Source organism: Danaus plexippus, assembly GCF_018135715.1.
Source record: "Danaus plexippus chromosome 13 unlocalized genomic scaffold, MEX_DaPlex mxdp_15, whole genome shotgun sequence".
NCBI lineage: Eukaryota > Metazoa > Arthropoda > Insecta > Lepidoptera > Nymphalidae > Danaus > Danaus plexippus.
In genome coordinates, this window is record NW_026869849.1 from 5,839,002 (window position 1) to 5,865,999 (window position 26,998).

Consider the following 26,998-nt stretch of genomic DNA (forward strand, 5'->3'; position numbering starts at 1 on the left):
ACTATTATTTATGAAAGCAATAAAATATTATTTTTACATGGCCAACAGTAGAAAATTGAAATAGCAATCCGACCACAATTTCCAAATGAGATATTCTGCTGAAATCCTTTTATCGGTTTAAATATTATTATTGCACAGCTACTATATATTTTAAAAGACAGTGATTTCATTTGTAATAAGTCTATGCATAAATTAAAAATAAATTTAATTAATATTGCTTTTAAAATTATACTTAAAATTTCACGATGACAAATGGATGTCTCTTTTTTTAGTTTAAATAGTTCACTTTAATTATTATTTTTAATTTTATAAAGACAATCTTAGAGAAAAATATAAAATTTTACAAAATGTCCCTCAACATTTTCCACATATAGCTGCTGACTCGAGTAAATTGCTAACTCGACTCTATAATTGCATTAAAACTTGTCAACTTTATTCATTGTTTAGAGGCAGGTTCCAACAGAACGGTTTACAAATTAAATTTAATTCACATCGACATTATATTTACTTCAATTATACTTTGCAATTTTATAATGTCAAAAATTGAAAGCTCGGAATTGATTATTGCAGGTCTTGGACTTCTGAAGATATTGTTCTCTAAATTTTGTCTTGTTAAGCTTTGTAGGAATGTGGCACTGGATTTAAAGTATTTATGCTTTCGATACTCACGCATTGCATGAAACGTAGCAATTATAGATACTTTACTGCAATCTTGTGTAGAGGGTGGTACGGCCACGTTGAAGCTAATTCAGAAATGACTCGCAAATCAGACTTTAGTTTTATAACACTAACATTATTATTAGTGTAGTCATTTATATCCTAGTATAGTCTGGAATGTTAATTTGGTTTTATGTTAACTGATTAATTTTAATGAAAATATTAAAATTTTATAATAAGAAGAAATTAATTCTCATAGAAATTGAGAATCACTTTCTTCTTACAAATATATTTTGAGAATTAAAAGCTTCAGTAAAATAATAGTTTTGTGCAAAATGACCGATTTTATATTAGCGTAATTCTATTAAAAGCTTTACATACGATGTATAGATAAAACAAAAATAACGGACTTTCTATTAGATATATTAAACAAAACTAATTTAGTCTAGTTTATTTTTGTTCTTATACCGCATTTCATCAGGTTTGCAAATGAAAAGTAAATAACGAGAGAAATGACCATCAAACATGCGTTGCTATCCGTTTTATCCTGTAAACGATCATACATTACGATCCCTTTCACACGCTGCATTTCCATATGAGCCATAAATATAGCCCGTTTGTGATACATTCAAATAACGTAGACACGGAAACCGCATTATCTGGACACGGCTAAGTCACGACCCTTGGGACGATACTCCTGCTCTAATGATCCACGATCTCAACTATCCTCTCTGAGGAAAACACCATGTTATTATATCCTTGTGTTGCTCAATTATAATAAACATTTGAGGTGAATTCAAACATTATTAACTTCGTGTTTTCAGCGTCTTCCTCCACGAGTATTTATTTTACTGATATCCTTCTACTTATGGCTGAGTATATAAATACAAAATGTTACCAGTATTGATATTATTTAGCAAGTAATAAGCAAATATTATATATTTTATGTCATATGAAAAGTATTGAAAGCAGATAGATATCAATTAGCATTATTTGGATTAGGTATCGTCTTTCAGCTAATAGTTCATAAATATTAAATTGTTTGAACAAGTAGGAATATTGAAGGAAATCGAAAATTGTCCTAAATTGGAATAATCAGATATTGTAATAAAGGCTCTTCCATTTAAGGGGATCCTTGTGCGGGTGAAATGGGAGTTTCGGTACATAAAAAAAAAAAAACTTAAAAGCTCTCCGGCATAATGGACACTGGCAGTCTAAAATCGCAAATACCATTCTGTTTGTATTTGATGCTGAATTTGCAAGTAATTATCTGCATATTTTTCATATATAAGAATGAATTCTAAGAAATAATATTTCTATTCATAACACACCAGTTACTAGACAATGGTACTGTTTACAACGTATGATAGACAATTTAACGACATGTCCGCTATATAATAATGGTAATGAAATCGGGAAAAGACATGATATATTGAATATCTCATTAAAGCACACAAACTGACTGAGCTAAATACAATATTTGGTTTAAAGGGCTGCTTTCAACCAACGTCTGGTACATGGCTGTCAATAGAGGAAAAAAACGCAGAGTCTACCTCTCGTTGCATTAAGTTCACATAAATTTAGTTGTATGATGTATCGGAATATTTTATATATATATTTTATGTTTCTGCGCGAAAAGTTATTGGAGGACAGGTCATAAAATTTTAGATTTTAGCTCAAATAGTGGCATGAAACTGTATGAAAGGTGTTCTAAATATAAAACCGTATCGATTTCCTTTTTAACAGTCCTATTAGTTCTGCTCTGTTCTTAAACTCACATAATATCTAAACTAAAATAACTCCGAGAAACGGTTGCTTTAATGATGATTTTTATGGCTCTATTAGTTATCAACTTATTTGAAATTGAGTTGTTGAAATGCAAAGAAGGTATAGTTTTCAAAAATACCATGTATTTGTATGACTTAGTAATATTGTGTTTATTATTGTTTATCAAGATCAACTGTCATTTCATGACCAATAAGATACCATAACTTGTAATCGATATTAAACAAAAACATTATTCAATCAAATAAAAGAAGTAATCAAGATTTTAAGATACGTAAAGTAAATTAACGTATGAAATTTTACTAATATTTAGTTACAATGTATCTTTAAAAATAAAACAATGATTAATCAGAATTAGAGAGCGATTAATGAAATATTCCAACAGCCGCATAAGGTAAAAACGATCAAATATTTTGGCCATTTGGCTAGTGGACATGCCCTTTACATTTTTTAAGCCAGTCGTCCGAACGAAAAGCTTTCACGATATTTTATGATGGCTTTATAGTTGATTCGTGTGCTGAATTCATAATTCGTAATTAAAGCCGAACGGAATGTCGGAGCTATAGTGAGTTCGTCGCGCATGCAAAAAACCTCTCTCGAAGACCTTTAGCTTTATTTATCGGTAGGAAATTCTTCCAAAACACAAGACGTTCACACAATGTCAACCGGTCGAAACATCAAGCCTTTTGTCAGCGGTTTGCCATCCCTAAAATATTGTTTCCCTAATTAAAGGTCCATTGAATTTCACCCGAATATTCAGAGAATGCTGGTATTATAGCAAGTATGTTATAAGATATTTTAATATTAGGGTCGGAAACCAAAAAAGTACCCTGAGACTCATTAAAATTTAGTTGTTTTATGGAGTCCATTTTTCTATTTAATATTTCTTTCAACAAACAAAAATATTATTGGCACTTATTGATCTTAATCTTTGTGTAAGGATATAACAATTAAATTTTTACATCGGTCTAGTAATAAAGCATAGGTAATTCTTAAAAGACAAGAAACGACTTTTATCTGCACCGTTACCGGATGATTCCATAAATTCCTCTTAAGTTTAATTTCACAAGCATTAGTTTTTTTGTCATAGAAATGGGGTAAAAATATGTATAAAGAATATTGTATATTTATTCTTTGGTGTAAAATGTAAATCAATATACGAATGGATCCTTGACTTTTATAATAGCAATGACGTAATTCAATGTAATTGCTAGTTAAGCGTTTGATGAATGACTGGCTGTACAAATAATGGCCCTTTTCATTTCACGCTCCAACATATTATTACTACTCTATTTATAAAATACATTTTTTTGTACAAATAACAAATAAATTATTACCAAGATATTGAAACTATTTCCTCGAACCACTTCCATATCTAACAGAGTAATTTTAATAAGACCGAAACATTTATTAAGGGTTAGACGATTTTTTTGTAATGTAATTTTTTTAAATATGGTTATAATATATTGCAATTAATAAGTACATGAAGAATAAAATAACCAAAACAAATATCCAACCAAAGAAGTCTGTGTTTAAAAATGAAAATATTCAACAATTTACAAATTACTAAACAAAACGTTAAAACCACTACGATACACCAGCTAGTATTAACAACCGTAATATATTTAATGGGTACAAAATACATCACCCGTGAAAACTAATCGATATCTCCCAAACGCCGTAAATTACCGACCGCATTATATCGCAATGCATTTAAATTTAATCAAAGAAATACCGAAATAATCTTTTTTCATATAGGCATAAAGCACTATCGGAGGACAAGTTGAGTTGCCTAAAATCAGTCAGACAATTAAAGAGATATTTATCCTTAACCGGTATTTCCACTCGCGTACGAGTCGCGAGACGAGGCACGAGCCGAAGCACAAGGTGAGACTGTAAATAGTCGCTCGCGGCTCGTCTCGCGTCTTGTCTCACGCCTCGCGTCCGGAGGTGTAAGCGAGCGAGGTGCGAGCTGTGATTTGAGACGAAGCACAAGAGAAGGTACGAGGCGAGAGTGCAGATGTAGTATTAGATGTAAAAACTAAAAAGTTATATTACGAAACGAAAGTAAAACTACTTAGTTAAAAGGAAATTTGTATATAAGTTGAAAAAAGATGGATCGACAAAGATTATCAATGACAACTGTGCAAAACAAATAAAATATTTCAATTTTTTCTGGAACAATAATAACATTTCTTCAAAATAAATTATATAGCACCGTTTACATGAAACTAAAATCGGTGCTTATATCACATTATAAAAATCCTTCCATCCTCAGGGTGGAATGATCTGGTAGTGATGTGACAAGAAAAAATGATTTAAAATATGAATATATTACAAATTATTTTAAAAAAATATATACCTATTACATGCATAAGCATTTGTCGCAACTAAAATCTCAAGAATAAAGCATGATACAAAATTGTTGCTTTGTAAGATCCTCAGTTTTCTTTTAAACATAAAAATTATGCATAGTTATATTTTGGAATAACCTTAATATCGCTTTTCAGCTTTTAAGTGTTTCTACTTCCGGATTGTTAATCTTTTTTTAATTTGTATCAATATTTAACCTAAAAAAACATCCACTTTCATTAACCTTTGTGTTAATAAATAATCAAGGTTTAAAAGTTTATCTTCAAAGAACGTTCTATCTTGTCCAACACGTTACCAGTTGCATTATGTTAAAAGTCTTTTACGATGTCGCAATAAAAACACGGCACTCGGATTTTTGAAGCATACAACTTGTAGAAAATATATCTAGACAATTTATCTTTGTCCGTATCTAGAAACATTCGTGTTTAATTTCTAAAGGGATTTGTTTGTTCTTGATAAATGTAAACAAAAATCGTTAAAATCGCTTACATTTCATTAAATATATACGTGAGAGGGAACTTTGATATTGCAACCCATTAAATGACGATTAAAACAAGTACTTTATTATTATAATTACAACAATTTATATTGCAAATATTACTTTGTTTCCAATGTTATTTCTGCTTAGTTGTAAACTAAAATTTGTTTGTTAAATGTAAAGATACAAAATGGTTCTATCCGATCACACACCTAGTAAAAACAGTTTTCCTTTTTTGAAGCTTGATGTCAAAAGAACATAATTTACATTCAATATGGATTTCGACCCTCATAATAGAAATGAAATGTCGGGCCACGATCGATTTCAGGCCTTGACGAAATGAGACAAAGTAACATCGATATGGTATTTATTACTCGAAAATTTCTTTCACTATATACAATATGCAAAAAGATCGCGATAAAATTTACATTACAATTACTGAAACAAAGCGTCACATAAGTAAAAGCCATTAGACATATGATAATACTTGAATATTATTTGACAAAATTTAAACATAGCAACATTTAAAAATACCTATTTATTCAACATCAGAAAATGCAGACAATTTCTGACCTTGTCTGCATTTAAATTGTAAAAAATGCAAAACAATTATGATTAAAAATATAAGTTAAGTTATTTTTTAAGGACTTGTGTGACGTTATATTTTTGGTTTTAACTAGTTTTATTTTTATACAGACTTAAGGTCGAATAAGAATTAAAAAAATAATATTTCAATTCAAATTATGGCTTCATTAAAACATGCATATAATATGATTGTGTTACTACAATTGACGGTTTACGTAAATATTTTGATACAAAATAGTAAAGACGATTCATTTACGTAGTGTAGATTTGTAAACTATACCTGTCACACTTATGATCACGCTTTTTATAATTTATATGTTTTTTTTTCATTCCATAGTAAAAGGAAATTGTGTTAAATTCTCAAAATGAGTTATAAGTTTATGGAAATAAATCATTTCAAGCATCTTACCTTCATTAAATTTCTTCAAACGCTCAAATCTTGAATACAATATAAACTTTTTAAATTATTGTTTATCTCAGAAATCCAAAAACACACAAGAATAACGTTTTTAGTCAAATCAAAGCAACTACGAAGAATGTAAACAACAAACCAAGATCATTCACAAACTTGTTTTTTTCTTCGGTTCGATAATTTACTTAACGTACTTAACACCACATATATATACAATTTAAATAAAAATACTAAAGAATATTCCACGTTCGCCAAATATTAATAAAATTACTGCAAATTAAAATAAATCGGATATGTAGACCTCACGGCAGTATTGTCAAAACTGTCATTTGTTTGGACGCCATTGTTACAGCGCAGGCGTAAAAGCTATCACTTTTACGCGCAAGTCTACTTTTAACGTGGCATTTAAAATATTGTATACAAACTCATTGCTTAGCTCTTTAATTTGCCTAAGATTTTTATTTTCTTCGTCATTTTATATAAGATTTACCATATTTAAATATATATTTTTAAGCTGCCGGGTAAATAATTCTTGCATCCATATTTTTATTTCGTTAATAAAAATTTTTAGATTCTTACCGTTTCTTTTATTGAACATAATTATCTAGCTTTATTAAAAGCTATAAAGTAAATAATAATAATCAGAAGTTATCACATAGAAATGAATTATGGTAAAACTTCACGCCGAATTGCGAAGTTACAATTCCTAAGCTTTAATTAAATTTTTAAAGAATAGCTTTTCATGCTACAATAATTTCGAGGGTAATAGAGCATTAGGGAGTAGTAAAGATCTAAAGTAAGCTGGCAGCATCAAGCATCTGTCTTGGAGGTAATATTACATGACTATTATAAAATTTAAGGAAAATTAGTTACTAAAAGTATTTGTTTTTAATATGCAAAAAGGCATGTTTCCACCATGATTCCAGGATTGGAATAATGGTAAAGAGACCCAAAATTAACATTCTGTTGACAATCTTTCTTATTATAAGTTTCGAATTAAATTTTATTTCAGTTGATGAATGCTTCTTCAGCACATCTGACATGTCTCACAATAAATAAATTGTTCACATGATTGTATAAGTACATTATAAGTCAACTGGCAAAGACTCAAGGTCATAATTTTAATCATCAAGAAAATTTGATTCTAGTTTATGATACCTTCTTCTCTGTTCTTTAACATTAGATATATTTAACATCGGATTAGTTTTTAAACATTTAACGATTTCATTTTTAATAAAATTGAGTTTTATAACAAAAAATGCTCTTGACTTTTAATAAAGTGCGTAACAAGAAAACGCTTGTTTATTCAGTCTCAAATCTTATTGGTCTAAATGAATGTGTCGAGTTTGTTTCAGTGAGAAATATTTTATATTTAATAAAAAAAATATCTAATGAGATGCTTCAAAACGAGTGTAATTTGTTTCGCTAAATTGAGGGGAGAGACAAATTTGTTTAAAATGAAAATGGGAATAAAAAGAAACAGCATAGTAATTAATTTCATTAAAGTGAAAAGAATTGTTCCTGGAAGTGAAAAATTCCAAGGTATAATATATGAAATATCAACAGTTATACATTTTGTAATGTGTTAAAACCTGATAGTTTAAGATCTAGCCAAATAATAATTCATGGTTTTAACTGTTGAAAAGTATTTTTATATAAAAATTTATATTAAAAAAAAATCAAAGAAGGTTGCCTGAAAATTTAGTTCCAAAGTATGATAGTTTTTCTTTAACATTGCCTTCATTCCGTTATGCAATAAATTGCAATTTCATCGAAAATATTAATACGCAGTGGGCATTAAATACCCTGGGCTTATTTCAGGTGCAATTATTATATTGCAACTTTTTTTCTAACTGTCACCTGGATAATGTTTGACCATTTTTCCACCTTCTGGATGGTGGAAACAAAGCCAAAGATGGCAAATTATTTATCCCGTGATAGCCAGTTCCTTCCTGCCTTAAAGATACCAAAATTTTAATTGGAAAATGACTGTGACCAGGGACAAGTGTCCCAATCCTTTGCTGTGCACGCGAGAATGGAGGAAGCTAATCGCTACGTCCAAATGAAAGAAATGACTACATCGAAAACATGGAGACCTTCCCTGCGAATATCAGGAAAACCAATACTAGCATTTTCTAAGTATCCCCTTATGCGACAAAACTCAAACCAAAGTAAAGAAAATTATACTGCAAATAAGATTGTGAGTAACCAAAAAGCGCTGAATCCCGTTTGTTGATTTTTTAAATAATCCAAAGAAATGATTCATCATTATAAGCACTAGTTCAATTCAAGTTTGTAAGCTGTATAGCTATAAATATATCATAGACTAGTCAGTCTCTGAAAAAAAATGGGTGAAGATCACTTTATGGTTGGATTATTGTACCTAATATTGGAAAATTGTACCTAAAGATATTGATATCGTTCTTCAGTGGTGGGCTAAAATTGCAAGACGTAGAAATTAAGGTACTCATGAAATATTCATAGAAATTTTTGTAAGGACACGAATGTTCCCGAAGCAATCTAACTATAAATTAATGATGTAAGTATGTACGTATAAGAATATTTTGTTATTATACTTATAATTTTTTCACGTATGTATCAATGCAATTCTTTGATTATGGCCTTAATTATTCCAAAAACGAATACATTATATTCCGTAAAATATACAATGTCATAATTATTTTGCTTTGTTTCATACATAACTTGATCTCTTTAAAAAACTATAAAGGTATAGTTTATAATTTTAAAAGTTATCATTTGAATCATCAATGTTTGAAAACCGAAGTATAAGCGTTATAAATTAAGTATAAAAAGCTGAAAGAACAAAAATGGTTTTGGGATTGTAGTTGATAATTATAATATAAATGCCAAGGACCATAAACATTTTGTATGCTACCGATCTTTATTATTTTTTATTTACTTTCCTCATTCGAACCTTTATCAGCGTTTTTAATTTATTCGTTTTGGGTAAATTAAAAAAATCATTAGAATTTCTTATAACATTATATCTGCAAGAGAAAGCAAGCATTTTAATCTAGTCACAGGCAAATAAATAAATATTCTCGTGGTCATATTTTAGTTTACTTGGCATAGAACATGAATTGAATATTTTATGCGGAAGTTGAGTCATTAATATTAAATAAAAATATATATTAATTATTACTTTGATCTGGTCTCGTTCTGTGACTGATTTTTTTAATTATATACAGATTCATACCATACTTCAAACAGAGTTTTAATTGGCTGGGTATGAAAAGAAAAAAAAAACTCACCTTTTCGACGTTCAGGTTATTAGGGAAATACTAATTAAATAATTTTCACATAGAAGACAGACAAAAGTAATTGAAGATCTACAAAATGAAATGTTTTATCTTCAAAGTTCAGTCAACCGTAAGTGTGAATTAATTTGGTTGTACGAAGAGTACTCAATAAAATTACAAGAATACTCGATAACATAAAACAAGTTTTTAAGATTCCGTATGTTTAAAATTACGATAGAGTTTCATATTTCCTGCAAAACAGCTCGAGAAGTTTCAAATAATTTTAAATTGACCCCACCAGTGTCACCAGTTTCTTCTAACTTCGGACATACTAACCTACACTACACAATTTCATCACTTCAGCCACAGTTAGGTAAAGTAATTACAAGAACGTCATAGTCTTAATTAAGGTATCCAAAATATATGTAGTAATCTTGCCGACTCGTTTCCATTATAACGTAGATAATTTTATGATTGTTCGAGGACATTAAATTGTATAGAAGAAGACTGATGGTATATCTAAAGTAATAATTTAAGATTACGAGACTGACTGGGCTTCTACGACATTTAATCTTTATTAATTTATCTAAATATATTTTATCTATCAAACTAGAATGAACCTTAAATATGTACATTAAGGTTGATAATTCTCCTTGCATATAATAACTGTAATGTTATTTCAACGAAAATTTACTGTTTTCTTAGGTCCATATGTAAGGATCTATCAAAACTACTCTCTTGTAATTTGGCAGCTGGTACGAGATAAGAGCGTCATAATATAAAGCGTGTTCATTTAAAAATAATGTTTGCTCATGTCCAAATACATATGTTCTTACATTGATATGTAGAGCTTGTGACTGTGTCTGGTCAAACTGCTGTTGCCATACTTATTTGTGTATCAATATACAATTGTGATAACTTTATTACAATTTAACCGAATTTAATACACATTATAAGAAAATTATCCAAAGATAACAGAGAAATAAGACCGTGAAGGTTACATTCGGGCTATTTTGAGTTCAAAAAAAGTTCTATCTAACGCAACGATAGGAAAAGGCTTTTAAACATCCTATAACTTTTATTTCATAAAGTTAGTGCGCATATTGATCTCCTTTAAAAGAATATAAGGACATTTTAAGATAATTGAAGGTTTATAAAATAAAATTTGTTCAACATTCTTTTTCCTTACAATTCTGTGGCCATGAATTTTGGATTCATAATATCGTAAACATGTTATCTGGATTTACCTTCAGCCACACCTAAGAAAGCTCATACTTATATTGAGTAGGCGGTGAGTAGATCGCAAATACGATTTTCGATTTGCCAACGAAACGCGTAGATTACATCGCTTTCGAGTATCACTCACGTGTTATATTGCTTCGTATAATGCACGTTGCAACTTACTCTAGTTATAACCATTGGATAAAGAAGAAGATTCAACTTTTTAGGTAATTTTTTTATATTTAGTGTTTTACAGTTTTACTAAGTTAGTAACTAGATTTAACGTTGTCCATTTCTCTTAAAAATTACAGATTTGTAAGATTATTTACAGCAATATTATTTAAAGTAAATTTTAATCGAATGTTTCATTATAAATATTCAAGTAATATTTTTGTTAAATTGTTTATATTGTATAATAAAAATGATGCCAAAAACGTGGTAGGGGTATCGTATAAGGTGCGATGGCAAGTATTGAATAACATGAAACATGAAACAGCTTACGTAGATAAAATTCTAAAATAAGTATGTTATTGAAGTTCAGATAAGTACATTATTTATGAATTAAAATACCTAAACAAAATCACGTACAAATATCACAAAATTTATACACAAATTGCTTATTATTTTATTATAATAGTAATCAATAAATTGTTACTAATATAAACTTTTAATTTAAGACTATTTTGAGGAAAATAAATGACAAAAAAAAAATTACGGAATCGTCGGTATCTGTAAATGTTTTATATGCCTATTATTGGAAACACGGAAATTGAAAAAATCTAAAACCAAAAGCAATCAGAACTTTGAATAATAAAAATAAAATACGTAGGCGGTACCAGCAGACTTGCGACTTTGAAGACAATTCTAATAAAAAAAAAAGTCTATCGCGCGGTGTGATTGCTGGTTTATTAAAAAAATTACTTCTATACTATCTACATTATATACAATAAATTCTGTATTAAACGCAATAATCCCCTAATTTTCACACAATGAACGTTACAGTTGCGACTATCTACGTACTAACGGTATACTCTAATATGTTTATATTAATATAATATTAAATTAACCGCCTGTTGTGTACACCAACTAAATGTCATTTCTTGATGTGTTCCCGTTTGGAAGAGGAGGAAATGGATCGAAGATCGAACGGCAGCTTGAATATTGTCATCTACATACATTTCCGCCAGCTATCTGCTGTAAACTCCTTTTCTAATGTATAACAGATCTTTGTTTGATAAACTGTTTAAAATTACATGCCAGACTGTCGCGAGTTTTATTCATTTAAATGAAACTAATATATTTCGGATATTCTACGCGGATTTTATTATTTTAAAACTACATAATACCGACGTTTCGGTTACTTTTCAGCAACCCTGATCACGGTTTATTTTATTAGTTTCATTTAAATTAGGCAATAAAATTTATTTTGAAGCAATAACCCCAAACAATACTCTATGGTCATATTTCATTTGAGAATTTCGTTGCACCCAGCGATTCAACGAATTTGGCACAAACACTGAATTCGATAAGTCGAGGGCTTTGAGTGAAACTCAAAATGCAGTTAATGGAATTACGCAGCCCGCTCTGCGGTCGCAGGGAATAAGTTTGCATACTGAATGAAATATTTTTTGTTTTCAATATCAAATACCATTCGTGATTCTAGTGCATACTAACGATTTGGTATAATATATGGAATGAAAAACTGTCTATTCAAAGTTTAATTTCAAAACTACAATTACTAAATATAAAAATAGTTCATTTACTTGCTTCTTTACTTACATGTTTATTTGTTGTTCATTTACTTACTTCTGGGCTTATTAAGCTAATCTATAGTTGAAATACTAAATTATTTTTATATTATTTAAAACCTTTATTATGTGACTACGACGAATTAGTCCCTAATTAAAAGCTTTTCAGGCACCCACATTAAAAGTAATAACAATAATAAATATCTGAAACCTTTTCAGGGCAACTAATTAAGATACATTTTTGTAAACATTTGCACAAAAAAAAACAAACTCCAAATATAATCCCACCTTTAAATGATAATCCAACAAAAAATAAATAACAATGCTAGAATCTTCAACTTTGTTCCCATGTATTCGTTGTATCAACAGATAAAGTTCGAGAATGAAATGGAAATGACAAAAATATATATCAGCAAGTAGGATAAATGGTACAGAGGCTGGTCAATATTTGTACTCGTCTACAGCAAACAGGCTTTGTACGTTGCAATGAAGCCATTATGAATTGCTAATGTTTGCTCATTACCATTTACGGAACGTCAACTGCAACGATGTTTAGGTGAAAATTTATTGGTTATTTAATTAATTAAGCACTGAATTTAATCCATTAAAATGTCAATAAAACTATACAACAACTGTTATTACCATTATTTGTGATTAATCCTTTTTTCAGTTCATGAATATTGATCACCTATTATGAAAATTACGTATTATGAAACACAACTACATAAATGAAAACAATCAAACATCTATTACCTTATAAATGATATTCGATTTTATACAACAACAGAGAAACTCATTCTCATATCACCTTTATACTTAATTAATATGATGTTGAGCTAATATTTGTATTAAAATTGGTATAGGTAATATAGAAGTAAAAGTTCATCAACACGGGCTGAACCTATATCCGCCGGAATATCTTGTTCCAGGAAATGTATGTGTATATCCCAGAAATTTTACTTCTAAAATAACAATACATATATTATGACGACCATCACAGTTAATAGTCAAAGTTTACACAAACGTGAAATCCAACAAAATGGGCAGATATGTAAATGAAGTCAAGTCTTTTGTTCTTTCCTAATATAATAGATATGAGTTACTTATGAGTAACTAGCAACGTAAGGCCTTTATTATTCCTTTGGTTTAACAATATTGTGAGATGGTGATAAAATAAAGTGAATTGAATTATATTTTTTATGGATTTATTGTTTTAATAACACTATGTATAAAATAAGTTTACTTTTATAAATTGTTGAAATTGTATCTAGACGGCGGGGGTGGGTTTTATTAATTGGAAGAACATTTTTCTCCAAAAAAAAAGATTTTTTTTTTGCGTGGGTAATAAAACTGTAAAATAATGAATCATTTTTGAAATTATGCTTAGTAGTACATCTAGCAACTACTAGTTTCCTACTGGAAATAATGACAAAACATTAGGCAATATTTGAATATGTCGAATAGTCACTGCGACTGTTTATTATAATGAAAGTTTCATTATTTCTTTTAAATTTATATGAGAGCTTACCAATTCATATAACGTTTGCTTATTGTGAAAAATTATCACAATCCTTTGATTTTATTACGTTTATATAACGCTCTGTCAACACGGAAGGAGTTTAAACAGTTTCAATTATTACATCAACATGAATTGGAGAAAGGATGGCAATCACTAAGCCGCTGCGAATTTGCATAGGTCATGCATGCTCGTTGTCGAAATCTAAGAATACTGAGCATCGAAGAATCGTTTTTATTTATGACAAATAAATAAATTGCTCTTAAAAAGTCTACATTTTGAAAATAACAGAATCCTACTGTCCATAGGAACTCGGAAGGACAGCTTCGTGGCATTATTATCTGAGAGTGTGTCTTATTTTATGAAATTCTATTACAATACATTTTTTGGTACTAAAATACTTATTTGAACAAATCCTATATGAACATCGATCTTAATTGTATCAGTAATATCATGTTTCTGATTACTACTAATTAATAATCATTCCACTTTATTTCTTATTTAAATGTCTTAATATTTTATTAATTTACTTAGCTGTTATTATTTTTTAAAAATACGTTTTAGTCCGGCTTTATTATTTACTTCAACTTATTGTTTAGTTTAAATTTAGTATCAAATCAACTATTTCAAATTCAGTTAAAATAACTCGTTTGCAAATCTTAAGACCAGTCCCATTTTTTGTCTGTCCTATTAGAAACACATATTACATTTTTTAATCAAATATTTTGCTAATTTGAATGAATTTTTTGCTTGTAACTTTCTTTTAAGACTGATAATTATTGTTTCTAATTTCACTTCATATTTTTAAATAAACTCGCCCGTCTGATTACGTATTCATGTGCAATGATCTTTGAATTCATGATGGCTATAATATTATAGATGACAATAAAAATAAAGAAAAACAAAACATTTATAAATGTAAAGTTCTTTGACCTAACCAGTTTGTTCATCTCAATAACTTTTGGATTTCCATTTTCTTAATTGTATATTGTGTTTTATGTTTTATTTGCATTTTTCAAAATTAATTATTTAACATTTTAATGCTATTAGTCTTAATAATGAGCTGATATTCTTCGTCTTTGCTTGGAGCCCTCTATCATTTGAGTTCCTTAATTGGTTTAACATTTAAATTTTATGAGTAGTTGAATTTTTTGGGTTGTCGTGAATATAATGTTTTTCAATTTTGTCGTGTCCTATCCTATTTATATTGTTATGTGTACCTATTCTTATAAGTTTTCTCTAAACAAGGCTAAGACATATTCTTAAGTTTATTATTATGCTAAAAATGTTTTTAAAACATTACAACGGATCTTTTTTCTGTTAAATCGAAAACTATACGAATAGTATTGTTGTTATATATAATTTCTTAAGTTGTAGATAATTGAAATAATTACAAAGTCCTCCGGCTTTTCTAGGTTCTTTGTCGTCAATTTAAGCTGATGTCGCGATTGCGTGTCCTCAACACTTTCGTACGACCATAGATTCCATTTAAACTATTATAAGAAATTGTCCCTAACAGAAGTACTGTTTACGGAGTACGGAGTACGTAACGTTTTATGGAATTAATTTTGATGAAATACGTTCAAGCTGTCGGTTCCAAGATAAACGATGAGAACTCTAACTAAGCTCCTTATAATGAAGATTCAAAAGTGATTGTAAAGACGTATTATAATGAAGTATACTTAAATTTTATTCACTTTATAATTTGACATTTGGAAGTCATTTAATGAAACCTATTACAAATATTTTACTTACCGAGCTTTCATCGTTATTAGTTGAAAGAGTTATAAAACTTTTGTTAAACAAACGAAGGAGAGTAACTAAGAAATAAATAATATAGTAAAAGCAATGATTTACCGATTTAAAAAATCTCTTGTCTTTATAGTTTAGTGTAGTAGATATTGTATAAAACATAACCAGCGTCTGTATATATGTATATATTTTCTTATAATATGCAATGGTGGTGCCAGTTTAATAAATACGTATTAACGCGTACATAGCTCTAAAAAAACGTTTCTTATTCAATAATTAAATCATAAAAACTGACGTACACCTGGTCGAAATGACAGAATTAGTGAACATATAAATGTCCCTTAAATATTTTTTTTGTAAACTTTAAATTGCATATTTTCAACAATAATTTTTATCAAAACCTCCGCCGAATTCATTATTCAGGCATAACTATGGAACATATGTTGCATTCATATGTCACGAAAACTACTTACGAATACCGTTAAAGTTAGACACATTTTGGAGACAAAAGTTTTCACACATTTCGTTTTAATGGGCTAGTCAAACATATTTGATACATATATCGATGTCATTATTAAATATCTTTTATTGTTTAAGTATGGAAGATAATATTTATAAAGATTTTCATTACCGAATAATCTTTTTTATAAAAAGTGTAATAGTAGGTTTCTGTATATCTAAGTAAAATCAATGAGGTATGGATAATATTTTTTTATTTCTCCATCACATAACGCGACTAGAGGTAACAATAATATGGCAGTGTTAGCGATTATCTTAAGTACTAAATTTAAGCCCTCTTAATTTCAACTTTCTGTGGCTGAGATGCGATGTATTCAAGAGCTCTCAAGATGTATTCGGGGATTGGCTGAGGAGTGGGGAGGTGAGCACCCTGTAAATAAACATATTTATCATTATCATTGCTCAATATTTCAACTTTATTTTGCGATGATAATCACCATTTTGTAATGGTTTTCAGTCACAGTACCCTCTACCATTACCCTACATTTGATGTGACTGGTAGATAATCCTTCAGTTCTAGGTTTATCATTTGGACAATATTCAATGCAATGAAATTTTACATAAAATGAGTAATTATCAACAACTGATATTATTTTGTATCAGAAACGTAGTAATTCAAGAATACGAAATAAATTACTCATCGTCGCATAAAGAATGTCACCTTTGCAACCTACGTCAGTTAATTAGATAGCATAGAGCCTTTGACTCGGTCGGAATGCCGTAGGTTCATATGCGAAGTGTTGTGGGAAGGCAACCTCGTCGTCAAAAACAACGTTTATAACTCTGCTTTCCATATCAAATGATTTTATAGTTCTTAATATCATTAATTTATTACCTGAGGTTGGTATCCATTCTCGTTGGCGATGTATTGGATAGAGTAAGATTGACCGTCGTTACCGACGTAAGAGTTTGATCCTTGCACTTCAAGAGCTTCGTCCTCCTGATATAAGAAAATTATTTATTAATATTTTGTAACAAGAATATTTATAACTCCATTTATTAAACTACGTGATGATATAGTTTTATTATGTAATATTATTATTTAATATATTTGGTATGCTGCGGTAATAAGGTAATACTAAGATGACCTTATAGTAAATATCAAGGCTGTACATTAATTTATAACATGTTTCGGCAACACGCTCATCTTCTAAATGTCATTCGGATTGACCTCTATCTGTTATGATTAGTAATTTACTAGCCTTATATTACAAATATCATATTTTTCCGATGTAAATTTTTCGATATATATATATATATATATTTATTTTGCGCTTCAACATGTAACTTTTTATCATTTATAAAACTTGTTCATAGAAATAAAAAGTAATCGTTTCGTGGTATATCGATTTATAAGTTTAACGAGTGGCGTTGTTAGAGTACTTACACGTCCGACGTTCTTCAATACTCCGCTTTCTTTGGCCTGGATACCGTTGGAGGTCTGGAATTCGTACCGGTACTGGTCGGGGAAGACATCGGCATCCTGGCTGACGATCTGGGCAGCGGCATCGAGATGGGAGACGTCAGCGGCAGCGACGGCCACAAGGGCGAGGATTGCTACGAAGGATTTCTATCCAAAAAAGTTATTATCAGTATTGATAAGGGACACATTTGTCTTAATACAGAAAAAAATAATAATTTGGAAGACATATTTTTTTTTTGTTAAATTACTTTATACAATATATAAAAATATATATGTATATACATTTTATTATATTGTAATCTTGACTCACCATGATGTATCAAGTTAACAGGCGATGTGTAACTGTGATTATATTATAATCGTCTCGCGTTTTATACTCCGGGGATTCGTTCGATTATGGGTCTATGTATTACATTTGCATTATTTTGCAACTAAGAATCTTCAATGTGATTCGATTTTTTATTTTTTTACAAGGTGAATCAGTTTTTGAATCTCATAAAGATGTCATTAATACTTCCTTTGGAAAGGAGCTTGCCTATTGGTAATATTGCTAGATTCGTTTACGATATTTTAAAAATATAATAGAATAGCGGGTCTTTAATATTATTAAAACAACATGTGTAAGAAATTCTTTGAGTGTTAATTTATTTTTCATTAAGTAAGTATCTTTATTAACTTATTCATTTTAAAGATTATTTGTTCAAATCTTATTTTGAGCCGAGCTGAATACATATATATATATATATATACGATCACAACGTACGCGAAACATATTGAAAATTGAATAAATATCGCCGAAGCAACAACGTTGTTTGGTAAAAATATCGTTGGTTGGTAAAGTCGTAATAAAAATTTGGCTATATAAACTCGAATATTCCTGATACCACCGAACAAAAGGGAATGGCATTGCTATCTTATGGTATAGCTTATAAGTTTTATTAGAGACAAAACCTCTAGGCATTCAATGGATTCACCGTGCGGGTGCTGGGTCCATCGCGTTGCAGGGAAAGGTGCTTCAACAGTGCCTGGGACTTGCGACCCAGGTGTAGGTTGAAGAGGCCCCTTACTAACGCTTGTTAAACGCTCTTCTCCACTGTCCAAGCTCCTCTCCCTACCAAACCAAATTTGTAAAGAACCTACTACGGCTACCTTCGAAATACGTTCCAAGAATGAATTGATGTGAGTTCTGGACAGGCCCAAGTCTCTTAGTAGGTTGTAAAAAGATTTAGCCGTTATACATCTCACCCTATCATCAAAACGCGCTTTAAAATTCGCGAATACATAAATATGTCTGGTCTGAACACCGACGCACAAACATCCTCCTGAATTTTGTATTGTTTTCCATACGTATCGATCATTATAGTCCAATAGGAAGCCGCTTTAAGGATGGAGAAAGGCTTGACATTTGATTTTATAGCCCTAGTGCCCTCTCTCACAAAACTTCATGATCGCTCGTTTGTGGTTATTTCCCTTAGCGCTCTGACTACCGAAAGACTTCACGTATGATTTCCAGAACCCTATCGTAACGACGCGAGTATTAACCACTATCCAGGAGTACCTTATATCCCACTAACAAATGCCTAGCAGTTCCAACTGCCTTCCCACCGATATAGCAAGTCTTTTCGGTACCTTTACCCCATCTTACTAAATTACTCTGATCTGGGAGAGACATTTGAAACGAATTGAGATAGAATTTTAGCAATGCTGGCGACGAATCACGGATTAAGTTGCGCTATTTTAGTGCTAATAGGATGAAAAATCACCTATGTCTAACCACTCGTTCTGCATTTCTTAAGTCATTTCATGGATCTTATATTTATCATTCTCGTCCTGCCTAATAAAAGACTTCAATATATCCGTATCTTGGACTTTCTTACTTGATCCTAACCCTACTCTGTTATTTTGTGCTCCTATTATAACGACGTCATCATGGGATTTCCCCTGAAACTTATCTTATGGAAACTCTCAGGTATTTATAGAGCTCCGATGGCCTTTTTAAACTCATCCCAAAATCATTGCGATCCCTGAATAAAAATATACCTGTAAATAAGTTTCGTAATTTTTCTAGAACCTCCCGCTGACTGTGAAAAGCAAACTATATAACCAGACGGTACAGGTTGTTCTTCATTTTACAAAGTACTTTTGGAGGACAGTTTAAAAAATAAGATATTAAAAAAAACTGTTGTTTATATTAACACTATTTCTTTTAATATATTCTCAATTTTTATTAATTGATGTAGTTATTGTTATAATCAATAGCCTGGTCCACTCATGTAATTTTTATTAAATACTCTTTTGTATCTACTATTTTGTATCAGCTAGACAATAAATTACAAAACATTTCTTAGCATTTATTCTGAAATTTTTTTCCTAATTATTATTTTTTAATGAAAGCTTGAGCAGAATAATGTACAAATAAAAGTGTTAACCATTGCCAAATCTCATTCTAATTGGAGATGTGTTTCCGTCTGAGGGAAGAGAATTTAAATCCAAAAAAGAATAGAGAACATAATACAATATATAAAGAAGAAAAGCGTTATCGAAAAAATAAGCCGAAATTCTGTTAATGAGAATGACAAAAATTGTTAAACATTTATCCGAAAAATAACTGCAAAACCAAAATGAGTCTGATGTGTACTTTTATAATCATATATCCTCACTATTTTACTATATTCATTACCATGAAAAGATCACATTTAATTGTCATCAGAACCACCGCAAAGGCTGTTTCGCATAAAAATCTGTATGTCAATAGGTCAATTTTTTTTGTGTCAAACTTGTTCTATCGTCAAACACGTGAGGCAGGTTTTAGATTATAATGAAGCACGCCTAAAAAAATATTTACAAAACTAAAAAATACCAAAATAAGACAAATAATTTTACATATTACACTAGATACGTGTTACTGCGTATTTTTAATATTAGAGCTACTTTTGGAGGAATAAAACTCTTAACCCTTGGATCATGTCATGAAAATTTTTAATAATATATCTGTAAATATGGTCCAGTTAAACTGATTTTTTTCACTATATAACTGTTATTTATTCAACACATATATATAATAATTATTTATTCTACACTTCCTACAAAATCCTCTTTTGTCGAGGATAGACAAACATTATTTTAAATCTTGTAAATCATCATCATTATTTTTAATTCATAATTTCTCTTTCGTATTAACAAGAAATAACACATCACTGAGCTATGCTTAAAATAGGTCCAATTCAAAAAAAAATTGACGATTTAATAGTAATCCGTCCAGTTTAACCATCCATTCCATTTATTACATATATCTAAGAATTAGCATGAGTTTACACGATTAAAGATTATGGAAATACTTATTTGGTGCAAGCATATACTATAATTTAACATTATTTATGGAGCTGAAATCGTTTCGTTCTAAAAGACCTAGATGATGTAACTCATATGTTAACAGTAGAAAGGCGGGTGAGTATACTGTTATATCTCAACCTTATCATTTAAGACAAAAATATAAAAAATTACGTTAGAAATTTACATAAACTTTGGCGATATAATATTACATTTTGTTTAATTTAAAAAAAAAATTGTATGTTCCAAAAAAATAACACTGAATGCATAGTTTCTGTCCTTGATATGAAAAGTATATTTTTTTTTAACAATTGAGATTTAGTGAGTTTAAATAATATACGAAAAAAATCCAACACGTCACGATTCTGGTTTTTTTAATATTGAGTACAAAAAAATGGCTACAAAATTATTAATAAGTGTCTGTGTCTATTATAATAGACCAGAAATAAACACATCGGGGCCTACTCCCAATATTCCCACAATTTTTATGATTCTGTTTTGAGATATCCTTTTTTAGATATAATAAATTTACCATAATACTAAAAAAAAAACGGCCAGGCTGAAGTTTACACAACCTACTTGATATTTTGAAAAAAAAAAATTTTTACCTTCTCATCAAATTTTTTACATGAATTCTGAAATAACTTGTGGTTAGACCGAAAATAAAATGTAATGATTACTTCATTTTTAAAATTTTTAAATTCACTGGAAGGGCATAAACTTTTTTTACTTCGTAAATAAGCCATAGTTTAAGATAGTGTCGCAAATATTAAGGATAGGACTCATAACCGTAATTGGAAATATACATCAAATATATATGAAATGAAGCTTCTCGATCATGTACATTTTTTTTTTGCTAAACCAGTCTATTTAATTAAGAAATTTAAATAATTACACCACTATATTTATAGCCTATAGAGTAATAAATTTACATAATATGGATTCGGGTATAAATTTAAATATTATCATGTCTCTTGCGCGTGACACAAAAATATTGTCATTTAGACTTATAAGATATAGGGAGGAAGGTCCTACATTCATAAATCAATCCATTAATTTATAAGAATTGTTTGATAATTTTGTTTTTATGTATTCAATATCCACTTATATCTCATAAACGTTGTATGTATAATACAGAGACGTCCTCATCAAAGTGTCATTTTATTACTAATCTACGTGATATAATCATACTTATTATATGTATGTAGATGTTATTATATGTATATGCAGTGAATATGTAATTGAGATACATAATAATTCATTCATTATATGTATTTGCATTAAAAAGGAATCTCTTGCTTATACATTTTAATATTTTTATAATGCGTATAATAATAAAAAAAAATTTTTGCATATGAGCTTCGAATGCTAATAATAAAATCTATCTATAAAATACAGTTCTGGTGTAAAAAAAAATTGAGTAAAGTCTTTGGAATAGTTTATAAATTATAAGTTTTAAAATATTAGACATCAATAATTTAAAAATGCTTTTGTGTTTTGTTTTCCTTAAGGTGACATAATATTTTTTAAATTCAACAAATATCAAGGTTCATTTTATCCGTTCTTGGAATATGTCTCGGGATTGAAAGAATTCCTATATACATATCTGTAACAATATACTCATATAAAATATTGTTACTTTTATCATAATATTTCTTTTTGTTCATTTTAATTTTTATTATTTAGGTATCTGTATATATCTATATATGCTAAGTGTAGGCCACATGGGTAATAAGTCTTAAATTAACACATGTACATACCCATTACATTAAGTTGAATTTATGAGCGTTAGGATTTAATTGATATCAATGTAAGTTGATTATAATAGAAGCTAGATTAATATCCGTATAATGTTTCGTGATTTGTAATTATTTCGACGAAAACATAATTATAATAGTCTTAAAAAATATATTGAAATTTCATGGAAGGTTACCAAATTTTGTATATCCTTGAAGCTGTGTTCGACTATTTGTATATTTGTATTTAATATATTCAAGAAAAATTTATTAAGAGTAAACTTATATAAAAATAATTAAAAAATCACCAGACTTACTATATAAGGCTTAGGTATACATTATATGAAAAATATTTGATTAAACAATCACGCGGACATCTTTGAAATAACTTTATGGACATCTTCTGTATCTTAATGATTTATTATTTGAATTCTCATAAAATTCTATCACACGTTGTTAGCAGTTTTTATATTTTGTTGTTTGTTGTTGTTATCCCTATTCATAAGACGGCACTGTAATGTTTCTAGTCAAGTCTTACACGGACAGACCGAGCTATATTTGCTAAGCTTATATAACTATTTTCTGAATTATTAATATATCGAAATTGTGGTGATAAATTCCATTCACCTACCAACAAATCAATCTATTTATACCCTACTTAGTTATATTTAATTGAGTTTCATATTAAATGTGCCTGTTTTTATTATCGGTTCAAACATCAACTTTCTTTTTCCTACACACTCTTTCCTTTTGTATGCATAGAGAATTAGAATATCATATGGGTAATAATTGCAATAATTGCATTTGCGGAAAGTAACTTTGATTTCCTTATGGCAACAAAATTATTTTTGATATTTAAGACTTATTAATATATTATACATAGACTGTAGGTCAGGTAAGATACAAAGTATTCTATAATGACATTGATATTAAAACAATATATTTGATGTCACACTTTAATCAACTTCTTGCATTGTACGATGCTAAAAAACAAAAATCAACAGAAAAAATCGGAAAAATCAGGGGTCCAGTTCTTAGTTCTTCTTGACTACACGCTCAACGGGGGCGGGGTGTTCAGCGATGTATTGGAGACTGCGGAGGATCAGCTCTGGGATTGGGGGTGGCACGGGGATGTGGGAGCCCTGGGGAGTAATAAGTCATAAGTAATCATAACAAATAACATTGTAAACTGTGAAGAGGAAACTAAGAAACAAGTAGATTTTAATTGCGAGGTCGCAGTAACAGAAAGAATATATTGATCGTTGATCTTTGACGTAACCCTGTATTTTTTAAGTGTGTAAGGTTAAATCTAAACAGTCCATTGTGACCTTTGTCAGCCAAATATATGTACCTGCCCTAATGATATTGTGACTTTTGTAATTCTTAAATATCAAGGTCCATCTCGACATTAACAGGAAACTTTTATATTATTGATGGAGGTGATGTATAATTTTGGTCTATATGAATTTATGACTATATTTTATTTTATATATCAGGGTTTAAAATATACTTACAGAGGCCTGGTATCCGTTTTCGTTTGCTACGTACACCAATTCAACGGGAGTTCCATCGGGAGCGTTGTACTTGACTGATCCCTTGACTTCAAGAGCGGGGTTCTCCTGCAGTTAAAAATGTATTTCTCCATTACATAAACACCAAAATCGTAGAATATTTAGATTTAATCTTATAACATCGTATTTCTAAAAACCCTATTATTTATTATTATTATTTAAATTTAAATTAATTAAAATATTGTGTGAGCCTTGAACTAATTTAATCAATTGTTAATTTTACTTCAACTCGGTACACTAAATTATTGATATATAGAAATATAATTGAAATTGAATGTTATGATAACTACTATTTAAACTTGATTAAAATGATATATATGTATATGTATGTATTTATAATTACTGTCAGATGAAGAATTACTAGTAATTAATTGGAATTTAGATTTGTATGGATGCTATTGATTCATAATTGTCAAAATTATATTTGGCGAGACCAAACCAAATTTAAAAAAATATGTAAAATATATTCCTGCACAGTACTTTAGATTTTCTTATAAGGCGATCCCATTTGATTGATAACGAGACGAGCAGCTGTCAATTTGAACAAATGACGATTAACAAAGCTTGGAATGACTGTATAAATAAAATGTCAACTTACACCGCTGGGGTTCTTCACAACACCCTCAGCTTGAGAAATGATGCCGTTGTTGCTTTCGAAGCCGTAGCTGAAAGAGTTTCCTTCAGGGCTGCTGTCGAAGGAGGATTTGACGATGCTGGCTGCGGATTCGTCGTATTTGACGCCCTCAGCGGAGACGTAAGCCACAACGGCGAGAAGGACTAGGAATTTCTGAAAATATTTAAGGAGCTCTTAATATTTCCATTAATTTTAAAACCAAAATATTATTGTAATCAGAGAGAAAAATGTTGTTTTTTCTGTGATGTTTCTTACCATTTTTGTGAGTGGTTTTGAAGCTGATTAGTGTCAGTATGATTTAAAAAATGCCTAGAGGTCTTTATATATGTCCTGATGCGAATTCATTATCATCTGGGTTAGATTGAATATATGAATCCTACCAAAGAATAAACATGCAGAAGTGTTATATTACTTGCATCTCGCTAAACACGAGTTTTTTACAGGGTACATTTGATTATAATGAGATCTAAGACTTTCGCGAGTATTCATTTAAATAAAACTAATATTTTTCAGATTATACTACGCGTATTTTATTATTTTGAAAAACTGCATACTCCCGACGTTACACTTACTTTGCAGCAACCGTGATCAGGGGCAGAGGAGATGTAAAAAATAATAAAATATGCCTAGTATAATCCGAAAAATATTAGTTTTAAATTTGATTATTTATTGTATATGATGAAATATCATATTAATTACAAAATGTTTATTTGTATAAATGAACAATTTTGTTCTTTTAAACATTTTCAGTTTAACAACAATTTTCATCTACATCATATAAAATCAAAGCATTGAATGGAGGATGATGTTTTTATTGTTTCAGGACATATGTAAATATTAACAACTTTTAAATGTTATATATAGGTACTGAATTGAATTGAAAATGTTTTCTGTTGATGATATTTTTATCCAGGGCGCATCTGATCTCATATTCTTTGTCTTACCGAAATGCAATATTTATCTAATCAAGTCTGTGTGCAAAATTTTTATTCTTTAATATTTCAAGGTAAAGTAATAATCTTACATATAATTATTTGTACCTTTGTGGCATAATGCACTTTTATCAAAGGTTTCTGATTTTATTTTGTAAAATTTTAATCATATACGTGTACCAAAAGTTTTAAAAAATTACATCATTCACTCTGTAAAAGTAAGTAAATAAGATGTAAAGATACAATCTACCAATGCTGTCATTATTAATTATTATATTTTTTTTCAAATTTTGTTTTCTTAGAATCGTCGCAGTAATAAACAAAATTTATTAACGCAGCTAATATTAAATGTCATCCATCAATGTTATTATGTTTGCAAAAATCTGCTTTAGTATTGTAATACCGGTATCTGCTAATTATAATATATTTTCAAATGTCATGTCATTTAATGTATTTTAATAGATAGATAAAGAATTTAATGTAAGTGACCTACATATCAAATTCATAATAGCTAGGAAATTTTATGTCAGTTTATTAATATTGCTATTAGCGTTTTTTTAATAACTATTATATTTTGCTTAAAGTTCGCACTCAGAATCTTGTGACTTGATTTGATGTGAAATTTAAAGTTCTCGTGTTATTGAACTGATAATATATTTAATATATAATTTTTAACGCTGACAATATTTTGTTAGATTGTAAAACTTTCAAGGGGAAGAGTTGTGATTGAATCAATAGACTTTATCAAATTCCCTGTTTTCAGACCAGAACCAAGTTTTCCATTCTCGTCCAAAGGTCTTTAATCTAAAGGAGATGGTAGTTCCTCTTTTTTATAACAAAATTTTCTTCTTAAAACCTTAATATTTATGTCTTTAGATGGAAGATAAATCATCAGGCCAAAGAAATAAAAGATTTTTATATAAAGTCATTAGATTCTTTATTGTTCTTTTCCGTCCCCTTAACCCTGACATAAATACACTCGTATATTATATATATACCAAGAATATACCAAAGTATACTTCTATTCTCCGAAATTTTTAAATTTATGGATAAAATTGGCTTTTAT

The 26,998-nt window shown here is 29.4% G+C and overlaps 3 protein-coding genes across 4 annotated transcripts in view; all 3 read right to left on the bottom strand.

The window, feature by feature from the left end:
- LOC116769946 (putative polypeptide N-acetylgalactosaminyltransferase 9) overlaps positions 1 to 6,554 on the bottom strand; it is a 100,067-nt gene extending 93,513 nt beyond the window's left edge. For both annotated transcript variants that reach the window (XM_061527677.1, XM_061527675.1), the window contains exon 1: positions 6,288 to 6,554. The gene's annotated coding sequence lies outside the window, so the exon portion shown is untranslated. The remainder of the gene's footprint in view (positions 1 to 6,287) is intronic.
- Positions 6,555 to 16,483: 9,929 nt separating this feature from the next.
- LOC116770209 (cuticle protein CP14.6-like) lies at positions 16,484 to 18,157 on the bottom strand. Its single transcript, XM_032661585.2, has 4 exons — positions 18,040 to 18,157; positions 17,694 to 17,876; positions 17,142 to 17,246; positions 16,484 to 16,676 (listed from the first exon to the last, which is right to left on the bottom strand). The coding sequence occupies exons 1-4, from the start codon at positions 18,040 to 18,042 to the stop codon at positions 16,575 to 16,577; spliced, it is 393 nt and encodes a 130-aa protein (XP_032517476.1). The 5' UTR covers positions 18,043 to 18,157; the 3' UTR covers positions 16,484 to 16,574.
- A 5,580-nt stretch (positions 18,158 to 23,737) lies between these two features.
- LOC116770220 (larval cuticle protein LCP-17-like) lies at positions 23,738 to 25,333 on the bottom strand. Its single transcript, XM_032661603.2, has 4 exons — positions 25,256 to 25,333; positions 24,965 to 25,153; positions 24,310 to 24,414; positions 23,738 to 23,937 (listed from the first exon to the last, which is right to left on the bottom strand). Exons 1-4 carry the CDS (start codon positions 25,256 to 25,258, stop codon positions 23,830 to 23,832), a joined length of 405 nt encoding a protein of 134 aa, XP_032517494.1. The 5' UTR covers positions 25,259 to 25,333; the 3' UTR covers positions 23,738 to 23,829.
- Between the last annotated feature and the right edge of the window lie 1,665 nt (positions 25,334 to 26,998).

Coding starts and splice junctions, on each gene's coding strand:
- LOC116770220 (XM_032661603.2), bottom strand. Junction 24,415..24,964: donor TTGTGAAGAACCCCAGCGGT/GTAAGTTGACAT, acceptor TTTTAACTGCAG/GAGAACCCCGCTCTTGAAGT. Junction 23,938..24,309: donor AAAACGGATACCAGGCCTCT/GTAAGTATATTT, acceptor ATTACTCCCCAG/GGCTCCCACATCCCCGTGCC.
- LOC116770209 (XM_032661585.2), bottom strand. Junction 17,247..17,693: donor TATTGAAGAACGTCGGACGT/GTAAGTACTCTA, acceptor TTCTTATATCAG/GAGGACGAAGCTCTTGAAGT. Junction 16,677..17,141: donor AGAATGGATACCAACCTCAG/GTAATAAATTAA, acceptor GTTTATTTACAG/GGTGCTCACCTCCCCACTCC.